This window comes from Phalacrocorax aristotelis, chromosome 17, assembly GCF_949628215.1.
Source record: "Phalacrocorax aristotelis chromosome 17, bGulAri2.1, whole genome shotgun sequence".
Lineage (NCBI taxonomy): Eukaryota > Metazoa > Chordata > Aves > Suliformes > Phalacrocoracidae > Phalacrocorax > Phalacrocorax aristotelis.
The window spans coordinates 10,860,712-10,883,228 of NC_134292.1; the positions used below are offsets into that span (position 1 = coordinate 10,860,712).

Here is a 22,517-nt window from a genome sequence, read left to right on the forward strand (position 1 = left end):
ACCAGCATGGTGCAAGTCAACAGTGCTGGGACACCTGTATGGAAGAGCAAGTGCTTTCCCTCTGTGCTGAAGGCGAGAAGTGTGCTGGGCTGGGGAGCACAGCTCGGTGCCTGTGCTGCAGGCCTCTGGGGAAAGTAATTTCCTGCAACTGCTTTTCATGTAATCCCATCGTTCCTGTTTTCCAGCCATGTACATGAGAAATGCTTTAAACGTTTATTTTTCTGGTCATTAAGAAAATGCAAAGCAGCTTCTTCAGTAGTCGTGTCATCTTGAACTCACTTTCAAAATGCTGTAATCAAGTAGTTTCGTTATGACAGTCCAAAAAAAGAAAAGAAGGCCGCTGTTCAAAGGAATGGCGTGGGAGCCTTAGTGTGAAAGGAGATGACACCAAAGGGCTTGATTGCCTTCTAGAGATTCAAAGTGCAGCGTTCTGCAAAGAAAGGGGCCACGACATTAGAAAGCTTGGCTGGAAGTTGTGAAAGCAACAAACTGGCTGTTTTTGGCTGTCTGGCTCTCATACAGGCTACGTGGCTGCTGGTGAGGAATTATGGGCAGGATTTGCAACAAGGCAGATGTCACTGAACAGGCATTTCACCCAGTCCGTGGGTGGAATCTCACAGCCTGACCTTTTGGAATAGTTTAAGATACATCTCAGGAGCTGTTGAGTGGAATCACGGGTGTTAGTTGCTCCTTACAGATCCCGGGTGATGGCAATCCTCGGCAGGGGGAGAACCTTGCTAAGGGGGACAGCCCTCCTTGCCAAGACCTGATGGCAGCAAATTGCAGATTGCAGAGGCCAAGAATTGGCAAACAGACCACCTCTAAGTTACACTAGTTACGAGAACACCATTGTGTGAGACATTCTGAAGTATAGGTTGTTCCATCTTTAGGTTTCTTTGCATACTAATCTGTAGAAGCCTCCCTCTAGCAGAGCCTATCATTTCATTTCCTTTTGCAGCAGTATTCTTCTTCAAGCTGCCTCTCATTCCCAACCAAGAATCCAAGCAATAATGTAATATCCGTTGGCATGCCCGTTGCCTGTGAAATTGTGTATGAGGATGAGTTCCCCCAATGTTAATTTCAGCTCCATTTTTTAATTTATTTTTGTCCTCATCATTCTTAAAAAGAAAACAACTGTGTGAAAAATCTGCTTTTCAGTGTCATTCTGAAATTGTTGTTGATTTGCCGTTGTCTTTGCTTGGATTCCGTATTGTTTAGTAAATATCTCAGTGTTACGTATCCAGACACTGTCTTTCAAAAGTTATAGGGATTTCTATACATCAGAAGGGTTTGTTGATAAGGTGACATGAAGGACAGAAAATATTTGTGGAAAAGAAGCCTACAGAAAGGGAGAAATTCAGTTAATAAAAGTCCAACCCAGTGGATGTGGATAAATAAAAGAGTAGAGAAGATTCTGGGGCCTGGGAGAATAAGAAGTATGGGCTTCATTCATCTTCTCCAAAGCTTGCACTATTCTGTAGCAGGAGACCATGATTAGATGGCAGAGGACAATATTTTAATCTGTATTAGTGTGTGGCAAAAAGAAGCCAAAAGATGGCGGTTTTTGACAAAGGCCTTTCCCCAGCTTGCACCTTACCGATGTATCTATATACCACCTGATATTTGTTTAATTTTTGTACCCATTTTGAGATTTCTTGAACAGTTTTGGGCTGATTTTGGATGTAACATTTCTTGGTGTCCTCTGGCTCTGAGCAGAAATTGTAGAGTTTGCATCGTTGGACATGGTCAGTGTCACAGCAGGGCAGGGACAAGCAGAAAAGACGCTCTTGGCTCAGAAGAATCCCGCGTGCTCACTTTCAAAAGAGCAGCAAATCACCGATGTTTGAAAATGAAGGTGCGCTGCTAGATTTGCTCAGGCCTTGGTTTTGTACTCCTGACACTCTACAGGGGCTTAAACTCTGCTCATAAACATGGTTGAGCTGTTACTTCTAACCTTCTCGCCTTGCTGTAGAGATCTATGTAAAGACCTTTTCTTAACCTGCAAAGCCACGCGTGGATCTCTGACCCATGCAGAGTCATTCAGGAGCCTGTACAGCCCCCGCTCGAGCCGGGAGCCTCCTCGCCTCCTGGAGAGCCACAGCACTGTTCGAGGAGGAGCGTTCTTCTGCCCTTGGGTCATGTGCCTGCTCATGAGAACACTGTAATCCGGACAGCTGCATTTTTTTCTTAAAATTAGCACTAAGTGCTCACCTGATCATGACCATGGGCCCTGCCCACTTTCTAGACATCCTGCTCAACAGAATGGAGATGACACAGCTCCGCCTTTTGGGTGGTGGAAATGCTTGGCTAATAAGCACTCTCAGATGGTTTGGGAAGGGAAGCTTGTTACAAGGTCTGAGCACCATTGAATGGCAGCTTGGAAATAGATCTATTTTCTGAGAGTTCCGTGGTGCTTTCGAAGAGGGTTTGTGAACTAAGGAAACACCACCTCATAACGCTGTTGCTGACCTTACCTAATATCTTTCTAAATCTTCTCAGAGTTAGGAATATTTGTTAATTTAGCCTTTTCAGCCCCCCCCCTTCCTCACCAGCAGGGAAGGAGGTAAGTATTCCTATCCACATATTGTACTTCAGCAAATGGAGGATTTAATAATTTTTTCCTAGTCACAAAGCAAATTGCTAGAGGAATTAGAGAGGTAACTTAAGCATCCTGTGCCTGTAAACCCATCAGCAGTTTCCCTTAGGAGTATCAAGTCCACAAGTGCACGGATCTGTACTTTGCATATAATTCTCACTCAGCTCAATACATTTTCTGTTTACCCATCTGCAGACTCGAAGTAATGATAATGCCAACCTGTCAGGCATTATCCGAAGCTTAAAGTTGTATAAAAAATGCTAACTGTTGAAGGTGAAAGTCTTGCTGATTGAACGTTGTTCTAGGCGGCTGTGGGAAATATGAGCCGATACAGTGGGGTGGTTGTGTTGGCTCATTTGCAAGGGCATCTCAAAGGAAGAAGCCACATTTTGCATGGCCTGCTGACGTTCCTGGACTGTTCCCGTGCTTCTGTGTTTGTAATTGTCCTTTGTTTTCTGTACCATCCACAGAGTCCCCCCCGGAGAGGTGTGGGCAGAGGCGCAGCATGCCCAGCGGGGTCACTGAGAAGAACCCCACCATGGAGCCTGCTGCCACGACACCCTTCCGGGTCACGGTAAGTTTCTCTCCCCATCTTAATGATTGTTACGGCATCTTAATGATTGTTATGTCATCTTAATGACTGTTGTGAGGTTTTGCCAGAAGGGAGACAAAATTGCTCATCCTGAGAGAAGAGGTGGTGTATGTGAAACTAGTACATCATTTATTTTTAAAGAAATGTGTTGTTAGATACTGTTAGCAACAAGCAACTCCGAAATATTTCTTGGTAGAGCAACAAGATTTGAATTTGAATCTGGAGCAGGTTTCAGTAAGTTTTTTCACTTGGGAGACATTCCTGGTGAGGTTCCCTTCGTGAATCCTAGGGAAGTGCAGTATATTCATAGATCTATTTACTGGCCTGCAACTGTACAGTATGTCCTCATACTCCTACAGAGAGAAAATCTAGAGAATAACCTTTCCTTAACTAATAGAAAACATGCCAAGCTGGTGATTCCCCAGAGCCTGGTGTCCTCTCCCAGCAGGAGCCTAGAATAGCACTTCACTGTTTTCCATTTCTTCAACACTTTTGCTTTGAAATGCTCTGCTAATATTACTGTTCTGTTGTGATGACAGTATGTATAGGTTGGGAAGTCATTCGGGAGTGGAACAGAGCAGCAGCATTAACATGAGTAACATTGACGCCAAGATCAAACGGGACACACAGGGCCTTGTTGCTCCGTGGGGAAGGGCACTACTGTGTCCATTTTACAGAAGGGAGCCAAAGCCCCAAAGAAGTCAGAGCTGGTGGTTGAGCAACGAGGGATCCGTCGGCGATGAGCCCTGGCTCTGTGATGCTGCAGACGACAGAGTAGTTGCCAACAGTTTCTCTGCAGTATGAGGAAGTGCAGTGAGTCCAACCACAGGACTCCCCTCTCCCTACCCTTTCAGCACTCCTACAAGAACAAGTGTTTGGGCTGGCTCATAGCTTTAGAAGATAGGCCCTGTCAGGCCTTGGAGATCAGTTCTGGAGTGAGTTTAAAGCCTTTGCTTCTTCTTTAGTTAGAATGTGCACAGTGGTATTTATCACTGCCTCCCCACTGATACAAGTTGTCTCTCTAACATCCTGTAGATATTAGGTAGACTTCTAGAGTGGATCGCGTTAATTTTTCCACAAGGATTGTGTTATCTAACAAATAATGTCAAATCCAAGTAGTTAATTAATTTAGGAGTACACTCAGCTGACAAATAGAAGCACAATGGTGGGATCAAAATAAGTATTTTTTTGAAAGTGGGCAATAAACATGCAGCTGAGAGGAGCTGGGTTTTTTTTTCTAATGCATCATCAGCCTGGGCACGTCTATAGTTAATGCAATAAAGTCTTGGGAGGCTGGGGCTTTGTAATCAGCTGAAGTTACCAAGGTCTTGTGGGTTACATTTAGGGTAACCTCCAGGAATAGTAAGAGAGAAATAAAGTATACACAGCTGGAGATGGATGTACCCAGTATGAGCGGTGGCCAAGGCGATCAGAACATTATATTTTCAAGAAGAAAATGTCCGATATATGAGGATAATAAGTTGGCACAAAGGTATTTTTATTCAGAGAAGAGGCAGATGGTCTTGGAGCTGGTTGTCTCAATGTATGTTTATAGTTTTTCTTTGTGGCCACACCTACTTTACAGGCTCAGCTGCTCCACGACAACCCTAAATAGGCAGAACCAGAATTGCAAAGGAAAGACAATGGTGCAATCTAAAAAAATCTGTGCACACCCAGTCCACCTGAGAACATTTGTGCTCATGAATGAATCGTTAATAGCAGTTTGCCCAAGTAGTTTATTTTCGTTCTATAAATTGTAAGTTTGCGAATGCATAACATTCCCAGTGGAGCTAGATTCTGTAGCCTTTATGTGCAAACAGGTGCTGAATATATGATGCTGCCCTATTTGTAAATGAAATGGGAAGAAGTGATGAAAGCCACGAGTGGATGGGAGGAGACGAGTTCTGTTTTGATGGAGTGTGTACAGTATGTGGCAAATACTGAAGACAATGAAACAGAAAAACAATGGAATATGAGATGCCTTTAAGCATTTGCTGTGGGAGCATGTTTGGTTTTCTTTTTCTGAAGTTGATGAAACTTATTCTCCTAACAGCTCCCTGTTCTAACAGGTCAAAACACAGAGGAATCATCTTTTGGTCTGATTCCCCTTGTGGCATCACCTTTCTGCTAAGCAAGGTGCATCTTGTTTCAATGCCAAGAGGGAAACTAATTTTTTTCCATAGCCCCTGTGTTCCCCAAGCCATGTGCCCTCTATCTGAATTGATTATCAGTTACGAACACTCTAAAGCCCTGAGCATGGCAGACAGAAGCAGTAACGCTAACTGAATAGGCATGCTTTTGCTTTGTGCTTTTCATTTATCAGAATCTAGCTATCTCACTAAATGAGTATCTTTGAACCTTAAACAATGGACTACTTCATGATGAAAAAGGCAAAGAATGATGGGAAAATCTGGATTCTTCTCAAGGCAGAGGAGTTGGGAGTATCTTTCTTGGTGTACTTCCAGTCAGTGAAAATAAAAAGCCGTTTATTCCTTTTCCAATGGCATGTATCCTGCTTTGTGATTTTAGAGAAGTTATTCCTGTTCTTTAAGCAGGTTAGCTCTTGTTAGTGAAACAGCCTATATGCGACGTGGTTGCTTGCTTTGACTGGCTCTGTTATTCGGTATGGATTAAATAAGGGCAGTCATCACACGGGTAATACAGACCATTTTTCTTCTCTGAGTTACCGTCCACTATCATCTCATTTCTCTTCCTGCTCAGCCCTCCGAATGTTATTGCCATTAATATGAATGACTTCATTACATACACAGTTTTTATGGCTGCCCAGATTTCAGCAGATGTCTGACTTAAGACATATATTCTCCCTTACCTTCTTCCTTCATTAACCAGAGGCACATTAGCAGTCAGTCCACTCCAGCCACTGGGAATAGTAATTAGTGCTTTAGTTTAGTGGTAATGGGATTATTACTTTTGAGCCTGCTGCTGTAGGTTTTGATGTTGTAAGCTTTTCATATTTTACAGCTGATTGTTCTTCCCTGACATCTCCATCCTTCTGCTGAGTCACCAAGGGACTAGTAAGCTCAGGAACCATTGGATTCAGCTGTTTTGATAGTGTTGCACTCCCAGTTGCTTGCTTTCATTTGAAATCTAAAGCAAACCGGGGTGGAAGTGCTCCCTGCCCATACAGAAGTTTGCCAGGCAAGTTACAGTTGGTTGGGCATTGCGGGTTTTGTAGCAACTTCGGAAAACACTAGCTCGTGCTATTTTCTTGAGTTATGGAATATAACCTTGAAAATCAAGTCTAAAGATTTCTACATTTAATATGTGAACTAGCTGGTTTTATTCCTTCTACAAAAAGAATTTTTAGTAGAGCTTCTTAAACATGAAAAATTCTTCCTTACTCCTAGTTATCTCATGTTGTAAAATGATTATTTTCCATGTAAACGCACCTCACTTCTATGCTATCAGAGCTTTGTGTGATCTGATGCAGTCTAATGAATCCAAGTCTCTAATCCAAGTGACCGCTCATCCGAGGACCCTGGTTCTGAATCCGCTGTGAGCACCAAGTTCAGTGTTCAGTTTTTAGTCTACGTCTGATTGGAAAACCGTGAACATACCTCACATTGCCAGCTGCACAGTGCTTCGTGTGGACCAGAAGAAACCTTTCCGACTGCTGCATCGGTGCCTAGGAACCTTAGGTCTGGTGCCTGTCCGTATAAAACTTAAATATAAGCAGGGAAATTCTAGTCCTAATGAATTTATTATGTCTGATACACTCATGGAAGAGACCGACTATCCTCGAACATGTTTGAAGGACAGATCTTTAAATGGTCTTGTTGGAACCCTTCCTATTTGTCATGATTGTGCCCCATGAATGAAGAGACCTAATTAACAAGTGCTTCAAGAAAAGTCAATATCTAAGGATAGAAAAAGAAAGACAGAAGGCTTTACGTAGCATGAGATGTCAGTTAAAATGTTGCCTGCTTAGGTCATGACCTAGAGTTGTCTCCACTGAGATGGGTAACTGGCAGCAGCTGGTAACACTCAAGAGCTGTAGACACCAATGTAGCAAAAGGCAAATGCTGGACTTCCACGTCCAAGGGGAGACAAGTGAAGCCGTGCTGTTGACTGACATTTACCTGTTAGGAGAGGCATGTAGCCTCTCTGCATTGAATCCAAATAGCTTAAGGTGTGAGGTGGGTTAAATGTGAAATTTGTGTTGCATATTATCAAACACAGACACCAGAAGATGGGAAACTCTGATGGGTGTTAAATCCTCCTGCTCTGCCCACCTTGCAGGGAAATCATGAGCACGGGTGGGATTGCTGAGACTTGCTGTGTGATTACTTCTCTCGCATCTCATTGGAGTACTGCCATCTATTGACTGCTTTTATTAGAGACTGATTTATTTAGTTCTCGTAGCAAATATCCCAGGCCAAGCAGAAGTCCAAACTGCCAAAGAACTTGTGCAAAAGAGTTGGACTAAGTGATTGGTTCAAGAAACCAGAATGATTTCTTGCTCTTAGTCTACCTCACTGACTGTGCAAGGAGCCTCCTTCCAAGTAGAGTGAATTAATATAACATACGTAGTCTGAATATTTTTAAATGGTTTGAAGATGGCTCTCTGCCTTTCTTACAGAGCTGTGTCCGAGGAAGCATCTGTGTACTTTCTCTTACCCCAAAATTCTAGATAGGGTTTAGGCTTTTTTTCTCTCCAGACCTTTAATCCTCAATTCTACTATCAATCATTTGCTTTCCAGGATCTCAGGAAACACTTCTGTGCTGCTTCTGGTTAAGCCACATTGGCTACAAACCCCCCCACCAGAACAAAGCCAAAGCACATCACAGCTCTAAGCTACACGATGGGGCTGTCTGTCCGTAGCATTTTGTAATCTGGATTGGAAGGGAAACCATTCTCAGAGAAGCTTCAAAGGCCAAACCCAGTGGTGTAAACACACTCTTCACCAGCTCCTTGTCAGTCGTGAAGATGAGTATCATCTCCTTGTTTTCTCATGTTCCTTCACCATCCGCTTGTTGTCTGTTGTCCTGCATTTCGAGTGTGATGTCTCGGAGCAGGAACTGTCCTTCACAGTTCATTTGTCATTGCTCTGCCTTTCAGGCCCCTTAATAACGAAGCATTTATAGTCACAAGCAAATATGAGATGTTTTTAGGTTTTAGTTCTTCTTCTGCCTTTAAGGGTAACCTGTTTGCCAGCAGTTTTTCTGCCCATTTGGGTTGGGTACACAGCTGAAGTTCCAGTGATACATTATAAGCTACTCTTATGGCATTCCTCCATCTCTCCTGTTTTTAATCCTTGATAAATGAAGTATTAAATACTAATGGCATACCAGTAAATGGAAACTCCTGGAGAGATGAAAGTGAGTAACCTTTCTACCATTCCTCTTCACTGAACGTAATCCTAAATAATGGGATCCTAGTTCAAGCTGCTGTGGATGAGATATTGAAGGATTTTTTTCCCAAGTTTTTGCCTGTGCATAATATACGCTATTTTCCATTTTGTTTTAATTTTTTTTTTCAAAAGCAGTCATGTAAATTGTATTATAATAATTTGACTTTGGAGAATTTATCTTCCTGTATTATGTGAAGAGCTGAATGGTGCTTCCCTCGGCATGATCACCCCGTCTCTAATTGAAATGTAATTGTTTACTAAACCATTCCAACTAGAAAGGAAAATTACTATCATTTTGGTCTGTGGCTGCATACATTAGCGCACCCCTTTTACGGGGACTGAATTTAAGAATAGGAGCATTGTCACAGATGATATATAAACAGAAAGCTATTATCATTAAACTGTCAACTGCAACAGAATTTGGATAGCCAGTGTTAGTGGCAGCAAGAAATATGTAAATTACTCTGAGAATATATCTGTCAATTCAGTCACCGTTCGTGGAACAGGACATGCCTGGAAGCTTTGGGTTCCTGAGCATTTTAGGGATCAGAAGAAACACAAGGTCATCTTGAGCATTTGCAGTTATTTCTAGTCTCACTGGTACTGTTTTGCAAAAATTAGGAGTGCTAATCTGACTGTCGGATTCCTTTTTTGTCAGGTACAACAACAGCCTGCAGACTTTGTGCTCTCAGAGCATCTTTTGTTGGTGGATTTCCAGGCTCTCCACAAAGGTGGCTAGTTATTAGCACCTTCATTTTACAGGCGGGAAAACTGAAGTAGGGCAAAGTTAGCTAACTTAAATGCGATCATGCAGCAAAGCCAGGAAATATGTCCTGTGCTCAATTTCTTAATTTCTAATTCCCAGTCCTGGTGTTAACCACTAGCTAAGCTACTCCTAAATGCATCTCTGAAATCCTCCTTCAGTTTCAAGAGAATTAAATGTTCTTCTCAAACTTGATGCTGTCATGTGAAAATGAGTAAGTGGTTTTCTGGACTCCCAAGACATTGTGCCCAGGTCAGACATGCCTGGCTTTCTTCCTTCCTCTGCCAGCACTCCATGTTGTCAAACTTCCAATTGCTTGTTATTAAAATTAGAGCCCTCTGTCTTATTTTGCTAAGTCAGCTGTTAACATCAATCTGGGTGGTTTTGCTCTCCAATTTTTTGCGTGTACTTTATGAGACGAGGAAAAATTCTAGTTAAGCCATGAAAGATTTTGCTGTAAAAAAGGGAATCTTTTCCCATACTCAGTGTTACCTCGCACAGGAATTGGAAAACGAAACTGATTGTAAATATAATATGTTTAAGTCTGACCTTGTATATTGAAAATTTTCTAAGTAAATTTGGGATTTCCAGTTGGGGGAGTTCTGGAAGACAGCATGGTTAAAGGTACGTGGGATTGTCAGATTTCAGCACAGAGCTGCAGTTCAAACCACTGTGGATTTATTATGTGCATCAAGCAGGAGACAGGAATGACAGGATAAAAGACGTGGTGCTATGACCTGCTTCGCTGAAAAGGACTCAGCAAGGCAGGGTATGGATCTTTTTTCCTGTTTGAACTGAATATGTTCCAGGGAGGTCTCTTCTTCAGAGCCTGCAGCTCTCTAAAGGACAGTCTTACAGAAAGGAAGAGGCATGAGGGCTCATCAACAGCTTAACTCACACACTGAGGCCACTCTTCTTTAAAAGTATTAGTAATCCTGTTTTAGGTTTTGTGGGGTGCAGCATGGTTTTGGTCTGCTTTTGATTGCCATCAAACTGACGTGGTTGGACAGCAAAGCCCTCTGTTCCACGGGGCCTGTACGGAGGGCAGCAAGGCTGGCTCTGGTATGTGGCAGTAAGGTGAGGATGGAAGATGACCTGGTATTGTCAGCATCTGTTAGATGCTTTGTATAAGAAGACTTAATAGAGCTTGGTCAGCTCCTGAAGGGTAAGGATCCACGCAGCGCGCAGTCAGACCCCCTTATTTAATCTGCAGTGGTGGCAGCTTCCACCAAGAGGGAAATGGCCATGAATCACTAAATTGCTGTGCCCCAACCACCACCGAAACATATTCAGGACTAGGGGAAAACATGACATTTTTGCTTCCTATGTTAGGCCCGGGCGGTGGATTAACAGGAGACCTTATGTTTCTGGGGAAAATAGAGTCAAGCACTGTGTAGTTCCCAGGTGAGAAAGGGGAAAACAAACATTTCAGCGAGTTGTCCGGCTCCACAGTGTGTGTAAATTAGCACAATTCCATTGATTTCATTTAGCTATTCCAAATGTTTGCATTTCCTCGGCCTTTGAGGACAGCTGGACCCACTCCTCTGGGGTATGGGAAACCCAGAGGCTCTCAGAGAAGTGGTGTTCAGGGTCCAACCAGTGTTGCTCAGAGGCCAACAGCAGAAAATCCTTAGAGCTGCGACAAAAGATCATGTCCTTGTGCCAGGAGAGACTGGAGACAGGGAAGGAGCAAGAGTGAGAAAGCAGCTCCAAGCTCTTCCCGGAGAGCCTGGGCAAGCTTTTGCAGCAGAAACCTCTGTTATTCTTGCAATTTTTTTGACTCTTCTCTTTGGGCCCCTCCATTCCTCCCCTCCTGTAGAAGCAGTGTTGTAGCCGTATGAGAAATACCCACAGTCCCTGTATGTTTTCACGGAGAGAGCCCATGGGAGGAATATTTAAAATTTAGGCTGTAAGTAGGGGTAATAGGAAATGCTAATTCGCATTTCATTCTTTTGATCAGTGTACATTGAATGATAATTACAGTGATAGCACTTGGCACTTCTGTAGCACCTTTCATCTGAGGCTGTTAAAGTGTTCTGCCAATCTGAATGAATTCAAGCTTGCAGTCACTGTGGGGTTGCAATTTATCATAATGCCTTAAAATAAATGGGGAAACTAAGGCATAGGAAGATTACACATACGACTTCCCCATCTTTCATGATCTGTATAAAAGAGGTGGGGCTGCACAGTAGTTCTGCTGATTGTTGTATAAGGAACAAAAATTACTCAAGGAATCATTTAAAATGGTGAAAATTATTTAAACTGTCCAGATGACTGGTCTTTACTCTCTAAAACATGTTTATTTGGTGGTTTTTGTGGCAATTTCACAATTTCATATATGCTCAGGTGCTGTGTTGTATTTTTAGCTGTTGCAATTGTTTGAATTCCCCCCAGAAAGACAAACAATCGCAAAGTCTCACTGGATTTTCCAACAACATACTTGAATTCATATCAGCTCTTTCGAGCCTTCTATTTCCAAAGGATGGTTTGAACAGAAATGGCTACCTCTTGCTCATTTCAAAACTACTACAGGAAATAATTTGGTAGTATTTCAAACTCTTCCCTGGAAATCCAAATGCAAACACCCTGTACTAATTAACAGGCTGTAGGGAGACAAAGGAATCCGACTAGTTTCAATTCTGTGAAATGAATGAAAGGCAAAAAGTAAACAAACCAAAGCTTTAACTTGTTTAAACCTTTAGGCACTGAAAAAATCTCAGGCTGCTGGTAGCACGGAGAAAAGATGACCATTAAAATGTACAGCTTGACAGTGTCCCTTTAGTTTGTTTCTGGGTCACAGATGGAGAATTGCGCTGCAGGTATAAAAGGTAGGATAATAAACACATTCCATTCTCCCACTTTGAATAGTGCTGGTATTGTGCTTTCAGAGAACAAGTCAGCTAGTGTGAGGTATTATTTGGATCTCTTAGAGAGCTCCAGTAGAACACCAGTGTCCATTTAATCAGGACCTTCATCTCTGAACTTTTTCCATTTGGGAATTTGTATTACTTTAGCTCATGGATATTAGGTATTAACTTAGATATTAAATTGGTTGCAGTGGATTTAATAAAAATGTATGTCTGCCACAGTTAACAGTGAAGGGTTATCAATAAATTTCTTCCAAGTTTTAACTTAATTTCTGAGACATTTTTTCTCACTTAGACTGAATGCTTCTCTTTAATAGCCATAACTATGCCATATTTTGACTCATAATTTCTTGGGCTTTCATTGTGATAGATGGTTCACATGTTGTCTGGGTACTTTGGTAAGAACTTAGGGTGCTGTGACATGAAATCATGTATGGGACGCTCCATCCCAGTTGGAAGTGACCTTCTCTGTGGTGTTCACCCCTGTGGAAGTGCCTGATTTTTAATTTTAACAGGCATGGAAGAGCTTATGGCACTTGCTATTGAGTAGGGCTGCTAAGTCAGATTATTTGGAAGTTGTTTTGGCGGTTTCTTCTTCCCATCCAAATCCCAAACTGGTGCTGCCTAATGTGAGAATGTTTCTCCAGGTGGTGACACTGTTGTTCCAAACCAAGCGCAGCTACTTGAAACAGCAGATCCGACTGGGATGGTCTCATGATGATTACATGGTCTCGGGATACTTGCAGTGGAATAACTTTTTATTACTGTCAGTCTGTACATAAATATACATGTTAGGATGACATTGATTTCTATATACTTTTTTAAACTTTAGTTACCATGTGTCATGGTTTTAGCCCAGCTGGCAACTAAGCCCCACACAGCCGCTTGCTCGCCCTCCCTGCCCTGGTGGGATGGGGGAGAGAATTGGAAAGGTGAAAGTGAGAAAACTTGTGGGTTGAGATAAGAACAGTTTAATAATTGATATAAAATGTAGTAGTAGTAGTAGTAGTAATAGTAATAATAATAATAATAATAATGACAATGATGAAAAGGAAAACAACAAGAGAGACAGGGAGGAACAAAACCCAGGGAAAACAAGCGATGCAACCACTCACCACCCGCCCAGCCCATCCCTTAGCAGCGACCGCCACCTCCCAGCCAACTCCCCCCAGTTTATATACTGGGCATGACGTCATATGGTATGGAATATCCTGGCAGAGCATGGGGAGCTGCAAAGTCCTTGACTTAGCATAAACACTGCTTAGCAACAACTAAAACATCAGCGCGTTATCAACATTATTCTCATACTAAACCCAAACCCCGGGACTGCACCAGCTACTAGGAAGAAAATTAACTATCCCAGCTGAAACCAGTACACCACGGAGACAAGATTCACTTTCTCCTCCATACTGTTGCTTTTCCTCAGCACTGCACTCTGGTAAGGAATAGACTGTATTTGCCCTCTTTTTTCTGAGTGAACGGTGATAGTCATGGCTCAGGCATCAAGGATAATTTGAGAGAGCGATGGTACAAGCTGTAATGCCTTTCCTGAGGTATTCAGGTATTCCTGGGCCTGGCGCTCTGCCAGCAACTTTCCTGTCTTTATCTTCCTCCATAATTACCGTGGATCATATCTTACCTGCAACATTCTTCAAAGCACCAAGGAAATTAGCTCCTGAACTAATCATGTCTTTATTTCCTAAATTGCTCTGTGTAGTTACGTACACTGTTCTGCAGAATGGGATTCACGGTGATCGGCATCGCCTGCCTCTGCCTGCCCTTGTCTCCTGCCTCCCTGCCTGCCGCTTGCAAGATCATATCCACATATTTCCCATGATATGACAGTCTGGCCTGATTATAGCAAACTACCAAGTTCCCGTGCCTGCTTCACAACTGGTGGGAGATTTGCCCAAGTCTGTGTTCCAGGCTATGACGTGTAGAGCCGTGTTGACTTGTGTCATATTCAGAGACGGCAGCTGGGAGCCCTGAGGGGCTGCGCCACGACTCTGCCTCCTTGCCATTACCAGGAGATATTCTGCTTGCGCTGTGCCGTGACCTCTCCGGCCCGCATTCCAGGCGTGCAGGTAGAGCCCAGGTCTGTGTTCACCTGTCTTATGCAGATGTTGCAGGAGTGGGTGGAATCCAGGATTAGTTTTTCTTTCTGGTCTAATTTTACTTAGCAGTTTATTATCTAGTTTAATAATGACAGAAGAGATGACCATGGCTTTAGACATACTAGGGAAATAGGGGTGTGGCACGGAACAAGGTGGGAACGCAGCACATCCAGGTAACGCTCCCCTATCCCTACATCCATTAGCTTCTGAGCACTGCAGTCCCCTTTCAGAAGAACAGGGGCAAAAAGGCATCCACATACCTGCCTGGTGTTCTGCACCTCCCTGTCAAATCTAGAATTTTTGGAAGATGTTTAAATAGTAATCCAAGTTTTGCTAATATTAGGAGGTAAAGGAGGTTACCTTCATAGGAAAGAAGGCACTCGGCAGGTTGCACAACTGGAAGGGCAGCTGGCTGCAACTGCGGGACAGCACGCAGGCCATGCCTGCCTCCTGGCTTCAGACCTACTCTGAAGGCAGCCTTCCTTGCTGCTTAGCAAGTGAGTCAAAAGCAGTTAAGGAATAAATGGATGAGCCTTAAATCTGCCTGATAGAATTGAAATTTCCTGCTGGGTGACAAAATTCTGCTTTAAGAATAGTAAATCCACTGCTAATAATTAGGCAAGAAATAATCACTGCTAAGACCCAAAAATAGGACCTGCCACTTACAATGTGTGTCTTATTATTTTGCAGAGGGATAAACCAGCAATGAACTTAATTTTTGCCTCCAATTCTTGAAGGATTTTTTTTTTTTTTGCTTTATATCTTTGGCAAACTTTGAATTGAGTGTCCTAGGAAACATAATTGTCAGCTGTGTGGTTCATTGCTGCCTCACATCACATTCTTCGCCACCTTAACCCAAGGATCAGACACAAGGTACAAGCTTAGGGGGAAAAGAAAAGGAGTAACGGTGGAGAAAAATAGCAGGGACTAGTCTTGCATTGGTTTTCGTTTCAGTGTAAATTGATGATTGAACATCTGTGATTTCATCTGAAAAGGAAAAACTGTTGAGTCCTCTTAGTAGTTATTTCACAGAGAGGAGGCAGGTAGAGACCTCGCTTCCAGTCTCTAGATGGAAGCGTGCACATTTCTAGCCTCCATTTTCTATTTTTATTAGGAAGGGACTTTGAGATTTTGAGAACTAGCTTACAGATTTATAAAACCACCTAAAGTTCTTGATTTTTTTTGTGGTATAATTTCAAGCAGAAAGATTCCTTCTACCCCATCCTAAGGATTATTATCTGTTACAGTCCTAAGCTTTCTTAATAAAAAATTGTCCGATATATGTGTCATGAAGGACAGAAAAAAGTCCTGAAAGCAAGGCTGGTATACTCCTGGGTCATATGTGAGTTATATTTATCCCTTCATTGTAATTTTTCTCCTTTTTTTCAAAGCTGTAAGCAGAAGGCAAATCAAAGTAAAACACTCATTTTCATAAATTTTGAGGATAGGACAAATGAGCTTCATCTTAAGTATTTTCACAATGTCTGGAAATTAAGTTGTCTAGAAAGGTAGATAGGGAAAAATGCAAGACTGATGTATTATCTGAATTATAGTAGGTATTCACCATACAAAAGTTAACATTTTTGTTTGATTGCAGCTGTAATTATTGCTGAATACAAATGTTCCAATTTAAGCTTCAGAAATGTGGTGAAAGTCTTTGGAGCCAAGAGCATCTGCCTGAAACATGAGTTTCAGATTTGAATGAGTAACTTTTACTGCAAAATTACACAATGAATCCCTACATTCAAAGGATAATAATAATTTTTTATTCTAAACATATCATCTACCAACTGCTTTTTAAAATTTATTGGCCTAGCAGCTGGTTTTGTAGAAAATGTGTTATTAAAAGCACACAAGATTTGTCAATGAAAATGCAGCAACTTGATGTTGATACCTTTCTGTAGCCTGAGAGTTGGTCGTCAATATTGTGGAAAATGGGGTTATGTCTTCCAGTATTTGCTCTGCTCTGGAGGTTTCAGATGGAAGTGAGTAGGAGGATGCCTGATGACTCGATACAACATGTCATGCACAGGCTGCTCCAAGGCCATAAATCAAAGTAGGGAAAGCACGTATAAAACACTCATGAAACAGTTTACTGTTTATCATATAGCAAAAGTGGACTTTAAAAGAGAACATTAATGTAAACAGATTTATGGAGATGGTTTTCTCATCTCCCCTGTGTGTTTATTGCTCACCTTGGAGAGCTTTGATACCTGTTTTAATACGAAGCAATGTATTTGAATGGTTAGACTGCTGGCATAGGAATGAACCATTCTTGAGAAGTCATCCTGGCTTTGCGGCTTATCTGCTGTAGAGTTAGTGTAGCAAATCACTTAGACACCTCTACCTTCAAACTCGTTTCCTCTGTGACCTGCCAAAAGAATCTATTTTGACAGTATTTTCTACCTGCTATCCCACCTCTACCTCTGCTCCCTCATTTCTCCCCTTCTCAGACAGCAAGCTTGTTGAAGCATGGATCTTCCTATGAACTGTCTTTTAAAAGACATATTCTCATTTCTAAACTTGTGAGTGAATTAAGTTAATCTCCTTTATATGAAAAGATACCTTTTTTCCTAAAATCAAAGGGCAGATTGGTTTATCCCGACTGTACACAGCTTATGTACCTGGTATAAATGTATTGAGCCCAATAGTCATTTACCCGCTGGAGCTGAAGTTCTGCCCCACAGTAGCAGTTCCAAAGCACAGCTCTTGAAAGCTCCTGGGCTTTAGACCATGGCAAAAGCACCAAAGGACCGTGGATCAGGATGCCTCTGGCCGTATGCCTTGCACTGAATTACTTATCACACTAAGCAGGACCCTCTAGGTAGTTATAGGCCAGTACCTTGTGTGCAGGCTTGAAGTCTTGAGAACCTGCAGGTGTTTTCCCTTGGATGCCTTCTACAAAAAGTCTGAGTGATAGAAACTATCAATCTTTGCAGAGTTTAGTTATTTTTCATGCCTGAACGGGATCACCAAGCATCCAAATATACATCGCTACCATGTCCTATAAATTCTGTACCTTCATTTAAATCACAACTACATTTTAGAAGCAGTATAAATGTAACAATTCACAGCTGATACCGAGTGTTTAAGTCATTATTATGCTACAAAAAGTATTGTGAAAGTTTAAATTTATAGCAGTGTGAATAATTTTCTGCCAGCTGGGGATTATGCCTTTTAATCTAAAAGGCACTCATTCTCTCTGTATTTGAAGTTTCAAAAATATTTGCCTGATTGGAATCTGTTGCTCTCCATTGTAAAATAAATCTCCTGCACGTACAGTGCATGAGAGACTGTAAATGTGAAACATTACATTTATTGAAAGTCAAATACTTAAAATTATATCATAAACAATTGAAGTCTCTGAACTCACAGGATATGTTTTCAGAGAGCTGAGTAATAGTTTAGCTGTGTATCTCCTGGATTTAGAGTTTTCGTTTGAGGTCACTTAAACTCTCACGAGTCTGACCCAGTGAGGATGGTTGGATGCCAGGTCTGTAGTAGCTGTGCGTCTTGAGAAGCTGTGGCCAGAATAATTGCAGGCATATCTGCTATTACACAAGTAAGAATAGGCATTTTCTGAATACAAACAAGGTATTTGCACGGCTCATACGGGCTCACGTGTAAGGTTTCACAGGTGCATACCGCCTGCAGGCTTCCTTTCAGTTGTCCGTGGTCTGAACCGCATGAACAAGAGTGTGTATCAGAAAGAAGCCATTAAAATACTGTCTTGGAAATTATTTGAACAGAGCATGGTATGTATGTGACCGTCAGCCGTCCTGGCTGGCTTTCCAGAGTAAAGATTCAGTTGGTTTAACATGCAGGCTGTTACCTGCAGTAAAACAAATTATAACAAATGTTTAAGCTTTGAGGTTTTGGGAAAAAAAATCACTCTCTAAGCCTAAACTGGAGGAGTGAGCATGTTTGGGTAGTGATACTCTGAGGAGGGACAGTTCTCTACCAAAAGGGCTTCCCCTCATTCCATGATGAAGGGAAATGGAGGCTTAACAACCCCTGGCATATGGTTGAACGGTTTTGGTATTCCCCTCTCCTTCCTGGGTGTATAAAACTCAATCTCCAAAGCTCCAAATAAGACCAGGTTGCTTTAACCATTAAGGTTAAATGCCTTACTTTTCTCTTTTCATAAATAATAGTAAGAATGACTCTCTCCTAGAGGCCATAGATGCTGGGATGTTCCCTCAAATTTTCTTTGATGATCCTTACTGTGGCTGGAGTAGCTTGTTTCCTAAAACCTTACTTGGAGAAACATCTGTCTTTTTATGTTACTTGATTTTACTCTTTGCAGTAACAAGTCCCAGAATATGGATAATGTAGTGCATTTTGTTTGCTTTCTAAATGACTGCCATAATTATATTGGAAAGCAGACTTCATGTACATGTGTGAATCCTTTTTTTCATTTAGACACTGCTGGGATCTTCAGGGACTACCAGAAGGCACTTTGCTTAGTCCTGAGGTTATCAGGACATAGTTTTTCCTCTGCTGCAATTACAACCTGCCATGGAGGTTGCCAGCACTTGGTTTCGACTTCTGTTCAGCAGTGACAGCTTTGTTCTAGGGGACTAAAGATGCTCAAGAACCTAATTTGAGCACAGTTCTCTAAGGAGAGAGAGAAGAGAGGAAAGCAAAGCTCAGATTCTCTTTTCCTGCTTTCCAAGGAGAAACAGAGTCTTGGGATGGCCACAGCAAGCCTGGTCTGACTTCTCTTCCCCTTTGTGAAGCTGGCACTGCCCAGCACTGCCCAGGAGGTGCTCTGCTCCTGTCAGGGATGTTCTCACTAAAGGCAAAGAAGTTTTGTATATGAACAGTTTGTCCTCTGGGATGGTTGACTCTGTTGTGCCAGTTAAATAAGAGAACTGTTTCACCCCATTGAAATTCTTTCCCAGCTGTAGTCCTTGCTTGGCTTCATCTAGGCAGCTTTTTTCTAGTTGCTCCTCTCTTTGGGTAAATCACTGGTTTTGTTCTTCAGGGTTACTTGCATTCTACCTGCATCTCTGTTTCTGCATCATTCATCCCTGATTGCTCAATTACCCTTCTCCTACCTTCCTAAGGAATATTTATCTGTCTTGTTTGGATATGAAATGTTGACAGTATGATAATTACGGAACTGTGAACAAATAATCCAGAGCAGTGTGGTTTTGTTTTAATAGAAGAACAAAAGAATCCAAATTGAAGAATCAGGTGATCCCTGAGTAACGATGGCTGTTGGACTGCAGTTGTTTTCTAGATTCTTCCTGGCAGTTGCATTCCTTCCTTTGGACTCTATGAACATCCCGCCGGTTCCCTGTGCATGTTAGATGCATGTCATCAGCGCGAGTTGGAGAGTGCAGACAGAGACTTCCCAAATTTTCTGTTTCTTTACCACAAGGCCATGGCTTGCCTGAAGTTTTTTGGTGGTTCTCTTGGTCAGGGACTGAGGGTGTGTGCTGGCCGAGGGTGACTATTTCAGAGGCTGGGAGATGAGTCTTTCCCTGGTAGAAAAGAGCAGAAAAGGAACAGAGTGAAATTCTGCAAAGAAACATTTAGCTGAATATCAGGAAAAATGTCCTGAGAGATACGTGGCACTGAGACCTGCCAGTCTGTGTCATTCTTTCCTCAGGGCAGTGGGGGAAGACCGCCTGGCCGAAACATTTTCAACCAGATAGGTAAAATCTTTACAAAAATAGAGCATAAGCAGCAATCCTTTATTGGCCAGAGGTGGCAAAGGATGAGATGTTATGTGTTGAAGCTATTGCTTCTTCCATCTGTGATTCGCTGATACATGCATGTGTTAGATTTGCCATATTCATAATTAACCTTCGGTGCCTCTCATTTGACGTAATTCCAGTTTTCATGACCTAGACAGACCCACAGTGTCCCTTTGGTGACCTGTGGGACTTCAGTGCATCTTCATCTGATTTTTCAAATGGACTCAACTGAGTGTTTCCAATGACACTGCAAATTTGATTAATCTTTTGCCATAGAAGGGCAGTGTTGCTAAGCAGCACTTACCAACACGAGCTGTTTCTCACATTCCGGGACTGCTTTATGGCCTGGCTCACAGACATATCCTCTCGTGCTCTCAAGTACTGTATCTCCGTGTTTATTCTCTAACTCTGGATGCCAGAGCACAAGTCTGACCACAGCATGTGGAGCGGTAGGATTTGAGTTTTTGTTGCTATCTATCACTAGACATGCAATGTTTTTGCAGCTATTTTTTCATTCTTTTGGGTTTTTATCCTAATTCCAAGACACTTATGTCTCAGAGGGGCTTTCCTTATCCCTACAGGATAGCGTTTTAAGGTGTCGTGAGTCAGAGCAATTTGGTGGTTCATGGATGGGTGTTACTTGCTCTTATTCTCAGGCATAAAAGTTCCTTACTTCACCTCATCTGCATGTTTCTTTAGGGGCTCCCAGGATGACCGGGAAGGGTCCTGAGATTTATGAAGTAAAATTGAGAAAGAGAAACTGAGGGACTTTTCACCCACTTGAACAAAGTCATGCATTCAGCCTCCTCCAAACAGAAGGACTAATACATGTTAATCTATGCAGCGTGCATTTCTAGGTCCAGAGATAATAAACTGATTGATTTTCCTTTTAAGCTCACATCTCTTGCGCTCTGTGGACTTTTGTAGGCTATTGCTCTCCTTTGCCCTTTCCCTGGGCTTGCATATTAGGCAAGTCTTGCCGATTGAAGCAAGCTGGTTTTTGGTTGATAAGCTTGCAAGAATCTAACTTCTCAAGGTTGAATCAGCAAGGATTCTTGTAAGCTTGGGGATGCCTTCAACTTCAGGTGACACTCTGGCTGACGGTCTCCTGCCTACCATTTGCCCAAGTTCAAAACGGATCCTATGCAAGCGTTGCGTATGCTAGGGATGCACTCTTTGGGGAAGGGGGCTCCATAGGTCACCTCGTGAATAGAGCCGTTTATCACATCTGACAGGAGGAGAAGTGGATGATAGGAAAACAACTTATAACTTACAAGTTCAAATCAAAAAAGCTGACAGTAATAAATTATATATGAAGTGTTTGAAAGGATACATATACTTACAGGCACATGCCCCTATACACTGAGCAAATAAGAAATACTTGATCCATAAAGGTCAGTGCTATACGTGAAATTCCCTTCCTTTCTTGTATCAATGCAGGAGACCACTCCCTGGATTACTTCTGTTCCTGGGCTTCCGAGAGGCAAATCCGATGCCTAAACTCACCCTCAGTGGTTTTTCTGGTCTATGCACTTCTTACTGTAGTTTAATGCGGTCATGTTCTACAAGAGAATAGTAGGGATGTGCACTTTGGTGTCTTCACCTGGTATCAAATGCTGCCCAGGAAAGGCTTCTAGTTTATTTTGAAAGCTAAGGCTATTATTGGTAATTGTAGAAACAGGTAAAATAACTTTTTTTTGGTACATTTATGGCTATAATAGGATGCTTAGCACTGGCAAGGCTCTACTTGGTTCACAAATACAAGTATTAATTATCCATTCAGTGGAGCCTCATTAAAAGGGTACTTCCATGTACTGTGGATGAGCGGCATAGACACAGGACATAGACATAGCAGGGGAAAAAAAAGCTGATTCCAGAATTAAAGATGTTTAATATAAAAAAATAAACTAAGATTCTAAAGCCCAGAATAAGGACAGGTCTGGTAGAGAAGATTTACTCCCAATTTCGTACCTATGAACTAATGCCTGATATACTGGAAAAAATGGACACCGATATGAAATACTGCATTACACATTTATACTCGTGGCAAGCAGTTATTTATGGCAGTTTCATTATTGTGAGTAGCGAATGTCCTCTCAAGTCCTCTGTAGTTGAGATTTGCTTGAACTGAAACAAAAAGATAGGGAAGCAGTATAAAAATAACCCCATCTGTTCGCTAGTTCCTGTGATATGTCTTCATAGTGTTTATTCTGTGTGGTCTTTGGGTAAGAGCATCATAAACCAGGACTTCTGTCTCTTTCTTCAGTGTTCCTGTTAGACCAGCGCTCTCCCAGTCCCGTGGTTCAAGCCCTCTCCACGCTCTTTGCTCTGCCCCATGTGTGTTTGGCCGGCCCCTCTCCCTGTTTTCCGTGCTCGCTGTGCTTAGAAAATACTGAGAGCTGCCAGGACTCTTCCAAACAAAGCTGCTCTTGGTGCATCCAGCTTGATTTATTGATTTTTTTTTTAAATTTCATACATATTGTGTTTCCATGGTGCTGACTTTTTACC

General features: G+C 42.1%; 1 protein-coding gene across 5 annotated transcripts in view; it reads left to right on the forward strand.

The window, feature by feature from the left end:
• Positions 1–22,517, forward strand: part of DAB2IP (DAB2 interacting protein) — a 200,800-nt gene that overhangs the window by 54,463 nt on the left and 123,820 nt on the right. For all 5 annotated transcript variants that reach the window (XM_075112381.1, XM_075112380.1, XM_075112378.1 and 2 more), the window contains exon 2: positions 3,067–3,170. In XM_075112381.1, the coding sequence (XP_074968482.1) occupies positions 3,102–3,170 (69 nt within the window). In that variant the 5' untranslated portion in view covers positions 3,067–3,101. The remainder of the gene's footprint in view (positions 1–3,066; positions 3,171–22,517) is intronic.